This window comes from Rhinatrema bivittatum, chromosome 2, assembly GCF_901001135.1.
Source record: "Rhinatrema bivittatum chromosome 2, aRhiBiv1.1, whole genome shotgun sequence".
In the NCBI taxonomy this organism is placed as follows: Eukaryota; Metazoa; Chordata; class Amphibia; order Gymnophiona; family Rhinatrematidae; genus Rhinatrema; species Rhinatrema bivittatum.
The window spans coordinates 572,407,807-572,424,717 of record NC_042616.1 but is presented as its reverse complement, the minus strand read 5'-3'; the positions used below and the strand labels follow the sequence as shown (position 1 = coordinate 572,424,717).

The following is a 16,911-nucleotide window of genomic DNA, read 5'->3' as shown; positions in this document are numbered from 1 at the left end:
CCAGGAGGCCATCGAGAAAGCGATGAAGAAATTGCAACCTCCATCGGCACCGTCTCCGGCACCGGTTCCAGTGCCGCCCCCGGCACCGACACCGGCACCGGCTTCGCCACCGAGGAGGGAACCGACCACCGAGCCGTTGATACAAGCGCTAGCACCGCTACTGAGCCGCATGGAGGCGCTCATGACGGCCCTTCCATCGGTGATTCCAGTGCCATCGACAACACCACCGTCTCCGACTGGATTTTCATCGGCAGGAGAAACACCGTTCCGGATTCCCCCTTCCGGGGTGGTTCCATCGGTGCCTTCTGGTATATCTCCACCGATATATCCTTCGGTTCCATCCATTCCACGCCAGGCACCGATTCCATCGACAGCACCGAAGCCATCGATGCCATTTCTGGTTCCACCTATGGCACCGATTCCACCTCGGTTTCCATCGATGCCTTTAGAGCCTCAGCCAGGTCCATCAGGGTTACAAACCCCACTTGATCCCTACGATACCTGGGGTGATGATGATGATACATCTTCTGACACGGATTTGCCTTTGCCTCCATCTCCTACAGAGAGTAGAAAAAGATCTCCTCCTGAGGATCTATCTTTCATTAACTTTGTGAAAGAGATGTCAGAAGTTGTACCTTTTCAACTACAATCTGAAACTGATGACAGACACCAGATGATGGAACTCCTTCAATTTCTGGATGCTCCAAAAATCATCGCTTCCATCCCTATACACCAGGTGTTTTTGGATCTGCTCAAGAAAAACTGGGAATCTCCTTCATCAGTGTCCCCAGTTAACAAAAAAGCTGACTCCACCTACCTTGTTCAGTCAGCACCAGGTTTCCAAAAACCTCAACTGGATCATCGCTCTGTTGTGGTTGAGTCCGCGCAGAAGAAGGCCAAGCGTCTTAAGCCACACTCTTCTACCCCACCTACCAGGGACAACAAGTTCCTAGATAGTGTTGGACGGAAAGTCTATCATGGAGCTATGTTGATTTCACGCATAGCTTCATATCAACTTTATATGACTCAGTACAACAGAGCCATCCTTAAGCAGATGCAAGACTATGCTGACACGTTACCAGACCAATACCAACCGCAGCTTCAAGCCCTTCTTCACAAGGGATTTGAGGCAGGGAAGCACGAGATTAGGACTGCCTACGACATATTCGATGCTTCCACAAAAGTTTCAGCCACAGCCATCTCAGCCAGACGTTGGGCTTGGTTAAAATCATCCAACCTTCGCCCAGAGGTTCAGGATCGTCTTGCTGATTTACCCTGCTTAGGCGATAATTTGTTTGGAGAGCAAATTCAGCAGATTGTGGCGGAGTTGAAAGACCACCATGAGACGTTGAAACAACTCTCATCTGTCCCACCTGAGCTGACCTCCAAGCAACCGCAAAAGAAAGACTCTAAGAAGTCATTCTTTCGACCACGCCGTTATTACCCTCCATCGGCCAGGCCTCGTCCAGCTCGATCCTCTACTAGGCCTCAGCCGCGTCAGCCTAGGAAACAAAGGCCTACTGTAGCCCCTCCTCCTGGGCCTGCGGCTGGCCTTTGACTCCCCTGTAGGGAACACATGCCAAACCCCTCTTCCGGACATCCCTGTAGGAGGTCGACTGTACCATTTTCTACAACCTTGGTTGCAGATCACCTCAGATCAGTGGGTGCTAACAATTATCGCACAGGGTTACCACCTCAACTTCATAACTCTTCCGGCAGACTCCCCGCCTCTTCAAGCGTGGAGTCTATCCACCCATTTGGCTCAATTACAACAGGAAGTATCCCTTCTTCTGCAATCAAATGCTATAGAACCTGTTCCTCCCTCTCAACGAGGCAAGGGATTCTATTCCAGATACTTCCTAATACCAAAGAAATCGGGGGGACTACGTCCCATTTTGGACCTTCGAGCCCTCAACAAATACCTTCAAAAAGAGAAGTTCAAAATGGTAACCCTAGGCGCGCTGCTCCCTCTGCTACAAAGAGGGGATTGGCTGTGCTCTCTCGACCTCAAGGACGCTTATACCCACATTGCGATCACACAATCCCATCGCAAATATCTGCGGTTTCTAGTTGGCCACGACCATTATCAATACCGTGTCCTCCCTTTCGGTCTAGCTTCTGCCCCACGAGTCTTTACCAAATGTCTCGTAGTGGTAGCAGCATTCCTCAGGAAGGAAGGTGTCCACGTCTACCCATACCTGGACGATTGGCTAAACAGGGCCTCCACCCAACAGATAGCTCAATCCTCCCTAAAATTGACAATTCAAACACTCCTTTCCTTAGGGTTTCTCGTCAATTACGAGAAATCTTGCTTAGTCCCGTCTCAAACCTTATCCTTCATTGGGGCAGACTTGGACACCTTACAGGCAAAGGCTTACCTTCCTCTTCAGAGGGTCCACACCCTAATGTCCCTGGCTCGCCAGCTCCAGTCTCAGAACACTGCCACGGCTCGCCAGTTCCTCATTCTCCTAGGGCACATGGCATCCTCGGTTCAAGTCACTCCCATGACCCGACTAGCCATGAGAGTAACACAATGGACTCTACGACACCAATGGATTCAAGCTTTTCAGCCTCTGTCCTCCATAGTCACAGTCACACAAGCGCTGCGCCTATCCTTAACCTGGTGGACGACTCAGGTCAACCTCCTTCAGGGCTTACCCTTTCTTCCACCGGATCCGCAAGTAATCCTAACCACCGACGCTTCTCACATCGGTTGGGGAGCCCATGTGGACGACTTTCAAACCCAAGGGTTATGGTCCAAAGAGGAAGCCGAACACCAGATCAATTTCCTGGAACTTCGAGCAATCCGCTATGCGCTCCGCACTTTCAAAGATCATCTCTTTCATCAGATAATCTTAATCCAGACGGACAACCAAGTGGCCATGTGGTACATAAACAAGCAGGGAGGCACAGGCTCCTTCCTTCTGTGTCAGGAAGCTGCGCAGATCTGGGCGGAAGCCCTCTCCCACTCCATGTACCTCAGGGCCACTTACCTGCCGGGAGTAGACAATGTATTGGCAGACCAGCTGAGCCGTGTCTTCCAACCGCACGAGTGGTCACTCGATCCTCTGGTAGCGACCTCTCTGTTTCACAAGTGGGGTTCTCCCCGCATAGACCTCTTTGCGTCCCCTCAGAACCACAAAGTGGACGATTACTGCTCTCTCATTCGGAGCCAGCACTCTCGGCCGAGGGATGCATTCTCCCTCAAGTGGACAACCGGTCTGCTCTATGCATTCCCTCCACTTCCTCTTGTGTCAAAGACTCTCGTGAAGCTACGCCAGGACGGAGGAACCATGATCCTGATAGCACCTTACTGGCCACGCCAAGTATGGTTTCCAATACTCCAGGATCTCTCCATCCGCAGGCACATTCCTCTGGGAAAGGACCCGCATCTGCTCACTCAAAACGACGGATGCCTCCTCCATCCCAACCTCCAAGCCTTGTCCCTGACGGCATGGATGTTGAAAGGTTAGTCCTTCAGCCTTTCAACCTTTCAGATTCCGTTTCTCGGGTCCTGATAGCTTCACGAAAGCCTTCCACAAGAAAGTCTTACTCATACAAATGGAAAAGGTACACATCATGGTGCACTTCTCAGTCCCTTGATCCCCTTTCCTGTCCAATCTCCAAATTCTTGGACTATTTATGGCATCCCTCTGAATCAGGTCTTAAAACCTCTTCTATCAGAATGCATGTCAGTGCGGTAGCCGCCTTCCATAAAGGTGTACAGGGTGTCCCTATTTCAGTACAACCCCTAGTAACACGTTTTCTTAAAGGCTTGCTCCATCTGAAGCCACCCTTACGTCCTCCGGCCCCATCTTGGGACCTTAACCTGGTTCTTGGTCGTCTAATGAAACCTCCTTTCGAACCTCTGCACTCCTGTGAGTTAAAGTATCTCACATGGAAAGTGTTATTCCTTTTGGCTATCACTTCAGCTCGCAGGGTTAGTGAATTGCAGGCCCTAGTTACCTATCCGCCTTACACTAAGCTCCTGCAGGACCGGGCGGTACTCCGCACTCACCCTAAATTTTTACCTAAGGTAGTTTCTGAGTTTCATATTAATCAATCCATCATACTACCTATCTTTTTTCCCAGGCCCCACTCCAACTCCGGGGAACAGACTCTGCATACCCTAGACTGCAAACGAGCTCTAGCTTTTTATCTAGACCGTACAGTTGCTCACAGGAAGAGCACTCAATTATTTGTCTCTTTTCATCCTAACAAGTTAGGACATCCTGTGGGTAAGCAGGCTCTTTCCTCCTGGTTGGCGGACTGCATTTCTTTTTGCTATCAGCAAGCTGGCATTCCCTTTCAAGACCGTGTGAAAGCACACTCTGTGAGGGCCATGGCGACGTCAGTGGCACACCTTCGATCGGTGCCGCTTCCTGACATCTGCAGGGCTGCAACCTGGAGTTCTCTCCATACCTTTGCAGCCCACTATTGTTTGGACAAAGCTGGAAGACAGGACTCCATCTTCGGCCAATCTGTCTTGCGTAACCTTTTTCCAACGTGATGTACCAACACCCTTCCACCTTCCCGGTAGGGTGCGGATGCCCTTTACCAAATTCCACCCCAGTTGTAGTGCCTGTTGCACGTCATTGGGTGCATTTGGTGCGAGTCAGGACATCCTCAGCTCGGTACTCACCCATTTGTGAGGACAACCATCCTGCTTGTCCTGTGAGAAAGCAAATGTTGCTTACCTGATGTAACAGGTGTTCTCACAGGACAGCAGGATGTTAGTCCTCACGAAACCCGCCCGCCACCCCGCGGTGTTGGGTTTGTTTTGTTTTTCCTTTTTAGGCACTGCCTGTAGCTTTGAAAATCAGACTGAAGGGAGACCCCTGCTGGCTGCAGGGTCAGTGCCTTGCTGGGCATGCCCAGTAGGGGCCAGTCAAAGTTCTGTTTAAACTTTGACAGAAGTTTTCCGTGGTGGGCTCCATCCTCGATGTCACCCATTTGTGAGGACTAACATCCTGCTGTCCTGTGAGAACACCTGTTACATCAGGTAAGCAACTTTTGCTATCCCCCTGGCTATTGCAAAAGCATCAGACACCCAACCATTGACCCAAATCTACCCTGAAGGTTGCAAATAAAATGCCTTGATTCCAGCCAAAAATATATCTAGAAAACCCATCTGGCACAGTCCCGCAAACATAAAGGACCATGCATTCAAAGAGAAGACAAGACCAGGAATCCCATACTTCCTTGTTAAATGTTAGAGATGTCTAGTGTTATTGATTGATTGAGCAGCCTTTAATAACCTGCTCCAAGCAAAGCTGAAGTATTAAAAAAAAATGTTTTAATATCAGCATTGATAAGGGATATAGGCCAATGTGCACTACACTGCAAAGGGTCCTTCCCCCCTTTTTATAAATCATTATGAACAAGGTGTCAAGTAAATGACTAGAGGCAGGGACCAACGTACCCAAATAATTAAATCTCTTAAAAAAGAAAAATCCATCTAAAATTGCTTATAAGAATCCAGAAGGAACCCATCCAGTCCAGGACTCTTTCACAGTCAAAGATTTTAAAGGCTTGCATAATCTCCAACTCAGTAGTTGGTGCAGCCAAGAACTGTTGCATATCAGGAAACAAACATGAAAGCTGTACAGTATTTAAAAAGCACTCCACTTCCTCACTATATGCCCCTCCTGGATCTGCATATAAGGATTAAAAATGAGTCCTAAAAATATCTAACATTTGCAGTGGATGGGATAGAACAGCACCAGTACTGACCCTAATTGCAAAAATGACTGAGGTCCTCCTGCCTCCTTATTTAATTTATTTAAAATCTTTTCTATACGGTCATTAAGATAGATACCGTCACAATGGTTTACAGTAAGGCACATAAATTAATGTTGCTAAATGTATCAATTTATATCAATTAAACAGGTGCCATAATGGTTCGGTAACATAGTTTTATAATAAATATTATTTGCTAAATGTGATAAATCATGTCCATTTCTATCTGTATCAGTTTTGAATACAAGAATAGATTTATAATTGTATCTTATCCTTTAGCGGTGAGTGAAAAATAAAAATAAAATACACACATATTGATTAAGGTGATGTGTGTGAATGTTCTACTGTCCGCATCCTACACTTCCCTTCCTTATGATTTAAGTAACCTAGCTATAAGAATTCCTGGCTTATTGATGTCCTCATAAAGTTTGTATCTAGAGTACTGCATACATATTTTTATCTGGGTGCTCTGTGGAGCATGCAATTCATCCCTTAATAGCATCAGTTTTTTGTGTATCTTCAGAGAAAACCCTCCCTGTTTGTTTTGCCTCCAGTTTTTTTAAGCAAAGTATAAGCTCCTTCTGCCTCAATAATCTTTGCTTGTTAAGACAAAAACGATAATATGCCCCTGTAGGACTGTCTTTAAGGTCTCCCACCTCAGCAATTAGTCTCCTGAATGGTACAGCTAAATTCTTTGTACAAGGAACTCTTTTTATATCTCCATAGGAGCCAACTATTACTGGACCAAGTTTGAACTCATTTTTAGCACCTTTCTAATCCTTTGCCAATTTTTGGGCTGTTTTGGTTGTTGATGGGTTGTTTTTTTTCTCTGGGAGGGGCCGACGCGGTAACACGTGCGATAAAATGGGTGCTTGTATTGAGCACCTGCTCTCCGAACGTGTGCACAGTCGCGTCTCCTGGCACCCGATGCACTATGTAAATGCTGCATGAGAGAGAATGTACTGGGGAGTGAGAGGGGACACAGACTTGCCATCTGCAGCGTTTCAGTCTTACCTGTTCATGGCGGGAACCAAGAGGCCAAGAACATCGGTGCTTGTTGGGAATTCCTGGTGTGGCAAGAGTGGTGTCATTTCCGGAGGTTTCCCTATTTAGCATCCAGTGCAGCAGCGTGCCCCTAGGAACCAAAACACTGCTCATTCTTTTTTTTTTTTTTTGAGTTCCTGTAACCAGTATAGGTAAAAAGCGTAAGGGGCTTGTCAGGACTATCTCAACTGCCCCTGCTTTCCCCCCCCCCCCCCTTCATTAGCCCAACTGACCATGGACTCCTTTTCTGTTTTGAGGCCTCAACCTGGCAATTTGGAGCAAGGCATTTTGGACCCTGCTAATGTGGAGTCAGTTGTCTCCCTAAGACCAAGAGGACTTTCCCCCACCTCAGGCTAAATAACTCTTCCTGCTCTGGGATAGGAGGAGAAGCAGGGATAGGAACCTCTTCTCCTCTGTCTCTCCTCCTCGTAGGCAGTTCCCAATGGCTGGAGCTTCAGCTACACTAAACTCCTCAAGTAAAAGTTTTGATGATTCAATTTAAGCCCGAAGTGGTTACATTTCAAGTGATCTGGTCCTCCATTTCGAAAATGGAGCATTCCCTTTCTGCCAGAATGGATTCTGTGCTGACTAATTGGGAAACTATATCATCAGAGGTCAATAATCGTTCTGATGCGATTAAAGGGTTAGCTGATAAAGTTTGGACTTTAGAAGAAAAATGTATTGCTTTGCAAAATTTGACTGCTGCTTTAGTGAAGGATAATACGATTCTGCATTCTAAAATAGAAAATGTATCTAATTATTCTTAGAGGTTGAATCTTGGTTTTATAAATTTTCCTAAATGCCCTCTTATATCGCCTAACAAAATGCTAAAAAAAAAATGTTCTGGATTTCTTAAAGCTTTCTCAAGAATCATTGCCTAAAAATGAGGAGGTTTTTTGTTTGCCTGATCAAAGACAGGTCTCTACGAATGAAGGTGGTTTAGACATTAACCCCGTTGTTGTCTGGAATCTTGACCCTAACTGCTTTTTTTGGAACAATCTCAAAATGAGTTACTTGAAGTGGCAACTCTTGTGGTTACCTTCTTTCAAGAATCAGACAAGCTTTAACCTTAGGTCTGTTTTTTTTCTGAGAGTGAAGCTTTGCTTATGGGGAAAAGAATAGCTATATTTCCTGATGTAACTAGAGAACGCAGTCTAAAAGAAACCTATTTCTTGCATTAAAATCTAGAGTAGTCACCATTAAAGCTCAGTTTCTATTAAATTGCATTAGATTATAAGGAGTCAAGTATATTTTCTATGAACCTGTGCAATTATAAAATTTTCTGTAAAACAGAGAAATACCTGAACCTATCATTTCTGGGCAAGTCCATTAAGTATTGCCTCTTTTCCTGTTTTTTTTTCTTTTCTAGTTATAAAGATTCGCTCTCCTCTTTAGTGGACTAAGTAATGTCAATGTATACAGGTTGTATGTTATATGTTTTTCTTGTATTTTTATTTGTGACGTGTTCTTTGATCAAGAATTTCTTGATTGTTGTATGTTGAAAATAGCAATAAAGAAATGACAATTTAAAAAAAAAAAAAAATCACTAGAGATGAATGTGTCCCTAGCACTCAAATTCCGCGGGTGCTTAAGATACGTGGCTGTGAGCCCAGAATTGCAATGGGCACTCAATACGAGCATCCGTTTTATCCCACTTCAGTTGATTTCATCCAGTATACATGCCTGGAACGTGTATATTGCTGGTGTATATTGTGCGTCCAAAAATGTTTTTTGGGGGTTTTTTTTAGATCAGGTCGTTACATTATTCCTTTAATCTTGAACACTGCAATCAGATCTAAGTATCGCAACAATACTTAGGAGGAGCCACACAGAACAGTATTTTTGCATTTTTCATGAGCCCTTGCCTGGCAAAATGACTTAACTCCAGCTCCTGAGCTAGAGTTAAATTTGCCGTGTTAAAAAGGGTGTGTTGGGTGCCCAGCGATTTACTGCATCAGGGGGTAATAGCTGATATCCTCATCTACATGAAATTTACATGTGATGAGTGCTATTGGCTATAGAGTTGTTTGGGTGCACATTTTGAATGCGCAAGGGTGCTAGTCTGGGGTGTCCAAAATGCACATCCAACATTGCGTAAATCTGTACGCTAGGCTGGGTACAATTTATTGCATCGGCCTGTAAATGTTTTAGTATTTTGGGTCCCAATGGAGTAGGGGGAAGTTTGGAGGTATATCCTTATTCTATTGCCAATATATTCTACAACTTTGACAGCCTCTTAAATTGTACTTGGTCTGCTTGTTGCTCGTCTTTTAGAGAGTGGTATAATTTAATCTGAACTCCCTGCCTATGTTAAATGTGGATTTGAAGGTATTTAGGGTTGATTTTGAAGGGTTCATCTTGGGCATTAATGGGATATTGAGAGTTTTACTGGTTGGTTTTTTTTATTTAATTATAGCTATCTTAAATCATTTCTGACATGTGCTATGATACTTTTTTTTTTTTCTAACTTCCTTTTTCTGAAAGGAAATGGAGGGAATTAATGGGGGAGTCTCTCTGTTGGCAACTTGTCTTGCTCAGCTTGAATATCCTTTTTTATGTTTAAACTGTTTATTAAATATAATTTGAATATAAAAGACTTGATAGTAGTTTCTTATGCATACCAAGCCAAGAAAAGTTAGTCATTTTCTTTAATATATGAACTGTCTCCTCAGCTCTCTTCATCCTCCCAAACATAAATCAAATATCCTTTTTTCATTTATTTCATGATACTGTGCCAAAATATTTGCTGTTTTGTCAAATCTCTAGTATATCTCGCTTCTTTTTCTTTACTGGAGTTGCTAATTTGCCAAAACCCCAGCACGTCCTGTTTGCCCTCCTGAAAGTTGAAATGAATTGCTAATTTTTTCTCCCTTCCTTCACCCCCAGGAAGTTGCTGCGGATCCTTGCCCACCTTGCGCAACTGGCGGGACAGTGTCTGCTCCATGGTAGCTCGTTCGTGCTGCAGTGGACGGATGAATATGAGAAGAACACATTTTCTAAACCGCATACCACTAGCTCGCACTACAGAGCATAGTTTTAACGACCTAGGCATATTTCAAGTAGCCTCTGTTGGTTTTAAATACTCTGTAGTATATTATTCTCAGAGACACTTGAAATGTTCTTAAAAGGTGCAAGTATATAGTGCAGTGGAACAGGAGCTATTTTCTTTTGTCACTTGATTATTGAAAAATAATGCTCGTAATTTATAAAGTGACTTATGATGCATCATGTATTTGTTTTGTTTCATAAATCACACTTTTTAAAGTGTTTACATTGTAAGATAATGCAATGCCGTCTATATGTATCTATGCAACAACTGGAGTCATTTGTTTATTTTTTATGTAGCAATGATAGATTCTCCTGAAAATATTGCAATGTTCATTTATTGACTTCCCCCACCCCCCCCCCCCCCATCTTTTTGTCTTACGCTCTGTTCTCTTTTCTCCTGTCTAGATATTTATTTCCTTAATGTGTGTGTCTAATTTATGAAAGTTGGTGTGTGCCTGTAATTGAATGACAGGAATTACCTAGCCTGAGGTTTTTTGGATTGGTTTTTTTTTAACACAATTTTGCTATTTCCCTACCTTCCTTTTTCTCTCCCTTCACAGTTAACTTTATTTTTTTCTGTATGGGAGTAGCACTAAATGAGGTGAAAAATAAAAATAGAATATTCTTGACTCAAGTAGCCTATTGTTGGCATCCTCCATTCCCCTGTGGGGGACCTGAATCCTGCTTTCAGATCTTTCCTGTTTGTTGATCCAGCCAGGGCATGCAGGAAGGCACTAGCTGCTGTTGCAGTTATAATCACTGCTTGATCCAAATGCAATTATCCCTAGAGGAGTTACTTTGGATCTACACCCCACAGAAGAGACTGCTTTTGCAATATCTTTTGTTTGAGATGTGAACTTGGAAGAGCAGGTACAAATCTTGTGTCTGTGGCACTGTCCTGGGGCTGGTCCCCAGAGGCCAGATGGGGACTTAACCGTTAATGTCTGTGACAAGAATGCACAAGAGCGGACTCTCCATGGTGATGAGAGATCCCAAAGTTGGGGTGTCTCTTTCCATGTACTGCCTGTAATCACTAAACGCAGTCTCTAGATGCAGTGTGGTTAGGGCTGCTTTCACAGTAGCAGATAGACAGTATCTGTTTCCTATCTTGTCAATGGTTACATTGTGTACAGCTAGCTTTGTATTGCCACAATGTGTACATATAAACAGAGAAAGAGGAAGGAAGGTTGTGACCACATAAACATGTTTCTCACATGCTGTGCTGATGAATTCTGGCTGGGAGTGGTCATAATCTGACATGGATTCCTTGCTTTGTAAAGGGAATGTTCACCAATATTGTGTCAGGCTGCCTGGTGGAGGGATGGGGGTGTGATAATGTTGTGTAATACTGAACACACAAGCAATGCATTATAAGGTGTGGTGGTGCATGCTTTTTATTACAGTGTGTGTAGCTCTGCACTTGGGCCTCTCATCTAGTAAAAAAAACAAAATGCATTCCTATTCTAGAGAGAGTATCACTTAATTGGCTGTATAGATTTGATTAGCTTAGCTCATATATGGTGAGAAGAAAAGACTTTTTTGTTAAACTGTTTTTTTGCTTTTCCAACCCAATAGTTTAATGTCAACTAGATTCTTTATTTATTTATTTATTTTAACATGCAGCTTGAACAAACGTTTCATTCTGTAAAGCCCCTTTTTTTGCTGAGTGATCCTGGATAACCAAAAATGCTGAATCTTTCCCCGAAGTTATTTTGCAGTAGAAGGCTATTAAATGGGGTTGCTGTTTAGTTAACTAAAGAGAAAAATGTAACTAAGGCTGCTGACTTGGCTAATACCACTGTAACCTGGATCATCCAAGCACCTAGATTAAACAGAGTTTCCATAAAGATGCATGAAAGCTAGATTTGAGTCTCAGGAATGCAAATATTACTAGAAAACATATCTGTACTGATCAAAGGTTTATTTCTGTAAATATGAACAAAAAACATCTGCTTGCTTAATTCTCAGCTCTTCTATATGAAGTCACTAACACACACTTTTTTTTTCTTTTTGACTGGTTGGTTTTAGTTCAGTCAGAATTGCATGCTGCTTCTGACCATAACATGAATGAATATCTGTGTGATACAGGAGTAGGCAATTCCAGTCTGTGAGTGCTGGGGGCCAGTCGGGTTTCCAGGATACCCACACTGCATGTCACTCATACTCAGTGTGGATAACCTGACATCCCGACTAGACTCAAGGACTGGAGTTGTGTACCACGGATGTGATTACATCTGCATTAGACATGACTACAATACAAATGTGCCTGTTTACTTTGAAAACCAGATTCCTTTGTAGCTATAAACAAGGAATTGACCATTCCTGGTACATGGAAATATTTGAAGACCGTTGTACTGTATAAAAAGTAGATACACTCTAAGGCAGTGGTCCTTTTCCTAGGCCCTAGAAAACCCTTGACCATCTGATTTTGAGGATATCCACGATAAATATGCATGAGATATATTTACATATACTAGCTCTGTTGTATGTAAATTTCTCTCATGCATATTCATCGTGGATATCCTCAAAACCAGGGTGAGGACCACTGCCATGAGATTTAAGTACTTTTTATATAATACAATCATTGACCATTCCTGCTGCATGGAAATATTTGCAAAATCCAAGTTTATAGCCACAAAAGAGACTTGCTTTCAGAATAACCAACACAGGCAAATTATTTGTATTGTGGTTATGTATTTGCAGGTGTATCACACAGATATTTTGGAAACTCAACCTGCCTAGTGCTGAAGGCCTAATGGTGGCCATCCCTGTGCCCCACTGTTCTATAAATTTGCACTACTACTGAGTGGGATGGAAACCATCCTTTTAGGGCGTGGAAAAATATGCCAGCTGTCTTCCCTCAGCAGTCTTGTACATTTCTCTCTTCTCGTGGTAGAAAGAAGGATAATTCCTCACCCCTCACCTGTTTGCTGCTATCTATAGCAAGATTTGTTAAAGTGACATGTGCTTCTTCCCACATTTGTTCCCATATCTAAGACACAGCTTTGACATTTAAAAAATAATTAAAGTTTCAATCAACTCCAAGTTCTGCTCCTACATGGATATAATATAGTAGATGTTAGCTAGACCAGATCCTATGTAGTAACAATCTCTCTTTATTAAGACACAATTACAGAGTGATATGTGGGCATTTACTTCTGTTTATGAAAGCTGTTCAGTCTTTGCTCCATTTCAGAAATGCACATTAAAAAGAGTAGTCCTCAAAAAAAAAATTCACTTTTTTTTGTTTTGTTTAATTCTTTAAGCTTCTCCCTTGCAGCCTCTCAGAATCCCTGGACTTTACCATGTTTGAAACACAGCCACAAGTTTCCTCCTATGGATTGCAGTCTGATTGGTTAATGTGTTGTGGTTGATATCATTTTATGACTGGCAGTGATGCATAAACCAGTCTGATTCAATGTGTGCAAAGTAATTTGATGTCTATGGTTGATCCCAAAGTCTATGAAACTGGCTGGGTAAAGGCTTAGAAAACTGCTTATGTAATGCTGGTTATTGATTTCACTGATTATGTAAGAACTTTTCATCAGTTGCGCCTGATTACCTGTTTGTTTGATTGCACTGAACATTAATAAAGTTGTACAACTGAATGTTAGATTATCATGTTATAGAACTGAGGATCTTACATGTAGTCTCTGCTGATATGGAAGAGATGGTAAAGATTTTTCCGATACTCATTCCATTTTTTGACTCATCAGCATGTGATGGATCACATGATCCAGCTTTATAAATGAGCTTCTGTATGGACTGAGAAATCTTGTAATGCAGAACATATATATATATATATATATATATATATATATACACACATGAATGACCTAGCAAATGCACACACCTAGTGTGTGTGCATTTGCTAGGTCATTCATATCGGTGGGATGCGCATACCTTGCCAACTTATAGTACATTTGTAAAACATATAGTACACATGTATTTTCCATAACAGGTTATGCATATACTTTTTTACATGTGTACTGTAAGTCTGAGAGGTATGTGCATACTGCTGAAATGAATGATCTAATGAATGCACATCCCTAAATATACATACACAAAGTTATTGCTTTTGACAGTTATTCAACTTCATGGTAACCTTTTTTAACAATTAACTTGGTCAAGTATGATTTAAAAAAAAAAAAAAGAAGAAGAAAATCTTTATATGCATTGAACTTTATTAAGAGAACATGTTCTCTTATTCAGTGAGTTATAACTAATTTTAGCTTTTTTTATTTATAACATTTATTCAGGTACAAAAGTTACTCCTATACCACAGAAAGGAGTATGGAGGCAGACTATTTGTTGGAGTGCATGTAAAGGAAAGGTTTCTATTTGCAAGGAGGCCCTTGTGCTATAAATCTTTTAGTCTTTTTAAGTAAACATCTGCTGGAAGTGCACAGGATGTGTACGGAGCCAAGAGGTCAATCTTTGTGAAGCAAAGGAACCTTCCAGAGGCCTGGGTCATTTTAGATTTTAGTGTGTGTGTGTGTGTGTGTGTGGGGGGGGGGGGGGGGGCATCCCCATAGGGGCTTAATAGTTATCATAGATAATAAAAAGCCCTGACTCTCTTGAGTCAGGTGCTGCTTCAGTTTGCAATGAAAGGAAGCAGTTGGAGCTGTGATCCTCTCCCAGGCTTTACAGAAGGGAGCAGCAAGAAGAGAGGCAAGGATTTTTCCCTAAAATCCCTAGACGCCTAAGGAAGAAGGAGAGAGGCAAGGATTTTCCCCTAAAATCCCTAGAAGCCTAAGGAAGAGAAGCAAGGGTGCAATAATGCCCAGGACTTACAAGACTGAACTTGTGTCTAACCAGGAAGCCAAACTGGGTCAGTGGGGACTTGCGCTCTGGCTCGGAGGACTGTGAAGTTACATCTGAAGGGTTTCTCCTTGAGCTAGAACAGGGCATTCGAGTGAGTAAACAATCTATCCATAACGGAGGAATGAAGGGAGAGAGGAGCTGAGGTTGCCACAAAGGGCTAAGAGGAGGAAAAGTAAACAAGCTACAGGGAACTTTGTGTGTGCTACTAAGAGGCCAATTTTAAAAGTGGAAGTTGTGTAAAGAGGAGAAAGATTCCCTGGACTGTGTTTTTCTTTTTGAGTTGCATATCTGCCTTCCTTCATCTGACTGTTAGTATGTTTTCCCATGAAGAAACTGAATCAAACTATATTTTCTTTGGAGCACACTTAGAGACTGGAAGTGTCTTATTTACCTGGAGGGTTCTCGGCCTAGTACTGGCCCTGCAGGAAGACCTGCCCCCAGCCCTCAGCCCCAGAGATTTTCTCCCCCACCTTGAGACAGTAACTACAATGCTCCGAAAGGCTGGGAAGGTGTCCCCTGGCGAAATGGGGGGGGGGGGGGGGGGTTTGGGGTTAAAGGAGCTTTCAGTCGAAGTGGATATCTGAAGCAAAGGGAGAAAAAGTGACTTGCCCAAGGTCACAAAGAATATCACTGGAAGAAGCAGGATTCAAACCATGATTTTCCTAGTTTGCAGCTTATTGCTCCAGTTCAGGAGTAGACATCGCTGGTCCTTGAGTGCCACAAACAAGTATGGTTTTCAGGATATTTACAATAATTATATATGAGACTTACATGCACTGCCTTCATTGTATGATAAATATATATTTCTCATGCATATTCATCGCAGACATTCCAAGAACCTGACTTATTTGTGGCACTCGAGGACCAGAGTTGCCTACCCCTGCTCTAGCTACTGGGCCACATTATTTTACTTGCTGCTGATTTCAAGATGCTTTTGGTTTTGTAATGGAGCAAGACTGGTTTGAAAAATGATTGTGTAATGGTTCAGTGCTAGAGTCACTGGCAAGACTACTTAGAAACAGCAGTAACAGTTTTCCTGACTTAAAACAAGATGATTGCAACACCAGCTTGTTGGGGGATCTGATTGATTCTTATTTTTTTCAGTTTTCTTTTTCCTAATTTGTTACTTTTTTTTGGGGGGGGGGGGGCATCCCTAGTTAAATGATTTAACCGTTTGTTTGTAAATTAACGTGGGTTGCCATTTGGAGTTATATTGTGTTAACCATTGATATTAGGATACGATGCATTATACATATGAATTTAGTAGTTTCTTTTTAGCAGTTTCAATATTTTTAAGTTTTATTTTGTTTGCCCTCTAGCCTAGGGTTAAGTGCATTACATTATTTTATTTTTAAAGAAGTTTCAGTATTAGAAAACTCAAGAAAACCTCTTGAATAAAAAGTGAAATTGCAGCAAAAATCAATTTTCACTACAGTAATAACATGAAAAATTTTAAAAATACACGTATTCAGAGTCTTAGCTTGGGGGAGCTAAATCTCAATATGTAAAAATGCTAAAAGAATAGACAAACTAATTATATAGAAGGAAAGGAATGTTTTGCAATTGCTATAATCCAAAAGCACTTAAAGTAGTGTTAGTCAAATCACAGTTATCCAGATGACACAGAAAGCAATACATGTGATATTTTATGTCTCAAAAAGGAAGAAAACTGGTTTACATCACTGAAAACATAACAAGCATCTTGAAACTTGAAAGTCAATTGCAAGTTTACATGGGAAAGAAAGGTGCAGAACGTATTGCTCTAAATTTGGGTAGCCTGGATTAGCTCTCCTCAAAAGAGACGATTTAATTTAAAATACTTTGCCCTGTCATGAAGTGGCTTTTTCTGTCTATTCCACATTACTTAGCAAACTCTTAGTAGGCTTTCAGGCCGATACAGTAAGAATCGCGGGAGAGCAGGTACTACGTGTTGAGTGTCTGCTCTCCCAACATGTGCCCAGCTACCTTTCCTGGACACGCAATTCTTTATTTAAATGAGGGGTCATGCTAATAAGGAGGTGCTAGCGCGTTCCTAGCACCTCCTTATTAGCGTAGAGGTGGCTGTCAGCAGGTTCCAGCAACCAATGCTCAATTTTACTGGCATTGGTTTCTGAACCCGCTGTCAGCCACAGGTTAGGAAAACGGACGCAGGTAAAATTGAGCATCAGTTTTTCTAACCTGCTGACCGGTGGGCAGATTTAAAAAAAAACTTTTTTTTTTTTAATTTTTGGGTTCTTCGACATAATATTGCTAGGG

General features: G+C 42.3%; 1 protein-coding gene across 4 annotated transcripts in view; it reads left to right on the top strand.

Annotated features, from left to right (window-relative positions):
* CIDEA (cell death inducing DFFA like effector a) overlaps positions 1–13,439 on the top strand; it is a 93,194-nt gene extending 79,755 nt beyond the window's left edge. For 3 of the 4 annotated variants that reach the window (XM_029590970.1, XM_029590969.1, XM_029590968.1), the window contains one exon: positions 9,670–13,439. In XM_029590970.1, the coding sequence (XP_029446830.1) occupies positions 9,670–9,817 (148 nt within the window). In that variant the 3' untranslated portion in view covers positions 9,818–13,439. The remainder of the gene's footprint in view (positions 1–9,669) is intronic. The other variant, XR_003854759.1, reaches the window with a different exon arrangement.
* The last annotated feature ends 3,472 nt before the right edge of the window (positions 13,440–16,911 follow it).